The sequence below is a fragment of the Eimeria mitis genome, genomic scaffold (assembly GCF_000499745.2).
Source record: "Eimeria mitis Houghton genomic scaffold, Emh_scaff489, whole genome shotgun sequence".
Classification (NCBI taxonomy): Eukaryota; Apicomplexa; class Conoidasida; order Eucoccidiorida; family Eimeriidae; genus Eimeria; species Eimeria mitis.
This window is the reverse complement of record NW_013573189.1, coordinates 19,479-20,133: the sequence shown is the minus strand read 5'-3', so window position 1 is coordinate 20,133 and position 655 is coordinate 19,479. Positions and strand designations below refer to the sequence as shown.

Below are 655 nucleotides of genomic sequence, written 5' to 3'. Positions count from 1 at the left end.
ACCCTAAACCCTAAACCCTAAACCCTAAACCCTAAACCCTAAACCCTAAACCCTAAATACTAGGCCTGAATGTCAAACCCTAAACCCTAAACCCTAAACCCTAAACCCTTAGTCAGTTGATCCAACAACAGAGATGATAGTTAATGAAGCAGAAACAAATGGAAATGAGTTTCTGCACGGTGCTGGGGGTTAGGGTTTAGGGTTTAGGGTTTAGGGTTTAGGGTTTGGGGTTTTGTTTAGGGTTGTTGAGGAACTGCTCTGGTTTATACGCGGGGAAACAAACGCCAACAAACTCAGCAAACTAGGTGTAAAGGTGAGGGTTTAGGGTTTAGGGTTTAGGGTTTATGAATTAGGGTTTAGGGTTTGTTAGGGTTTAGGGTTTAGGGTTTAGGGTTTAGGGTTTGCTTTGCTATACCCCTGGCCCTGCCTCTCAACAACTAAACCCTAAATCCTAAACCCTAAACCCTAGACGTGTAAAACCCTAAACCCTAAACCCTAAACCCTAATTTTGTTTTTTCTGCAGATTTGGGATGCAAACGCCACGCGGGAGTTTCTTGATAGCCGCGGCCTGACGGACAGAGAACAGGGAGACATCGGTAAACCCTAAACCCTAAACCCTAAACCCTAGACCCTAAACCCTAAACCCTAAACTCTT

The 655-nt window shown here is 44.6% G+C and overlaps 1 protein-coding gene across 1 annotated transcript in view; it reads left to right on the top strand.

The window, feature by feature from the left end:
* Window positions 1–158: 158 nt before the first annotated feature.
* Window positions 159–655, top strand: part of EMH_0014010 (uncharacterized protein) — a gene marked incomplete at both ends in the record, with an annotated part of 1,899 nt that continues 1,402 nt past the window's right edge. Inside the window, one exon of the mRNA XM_013499978.1 lies at window positions 159–179. Coding sequence (XP_013355432.1) covers window positions 159–179 — 21 coding nt within the window. The remainder of the gene's footprint in view (window positions 180–655) is intronic.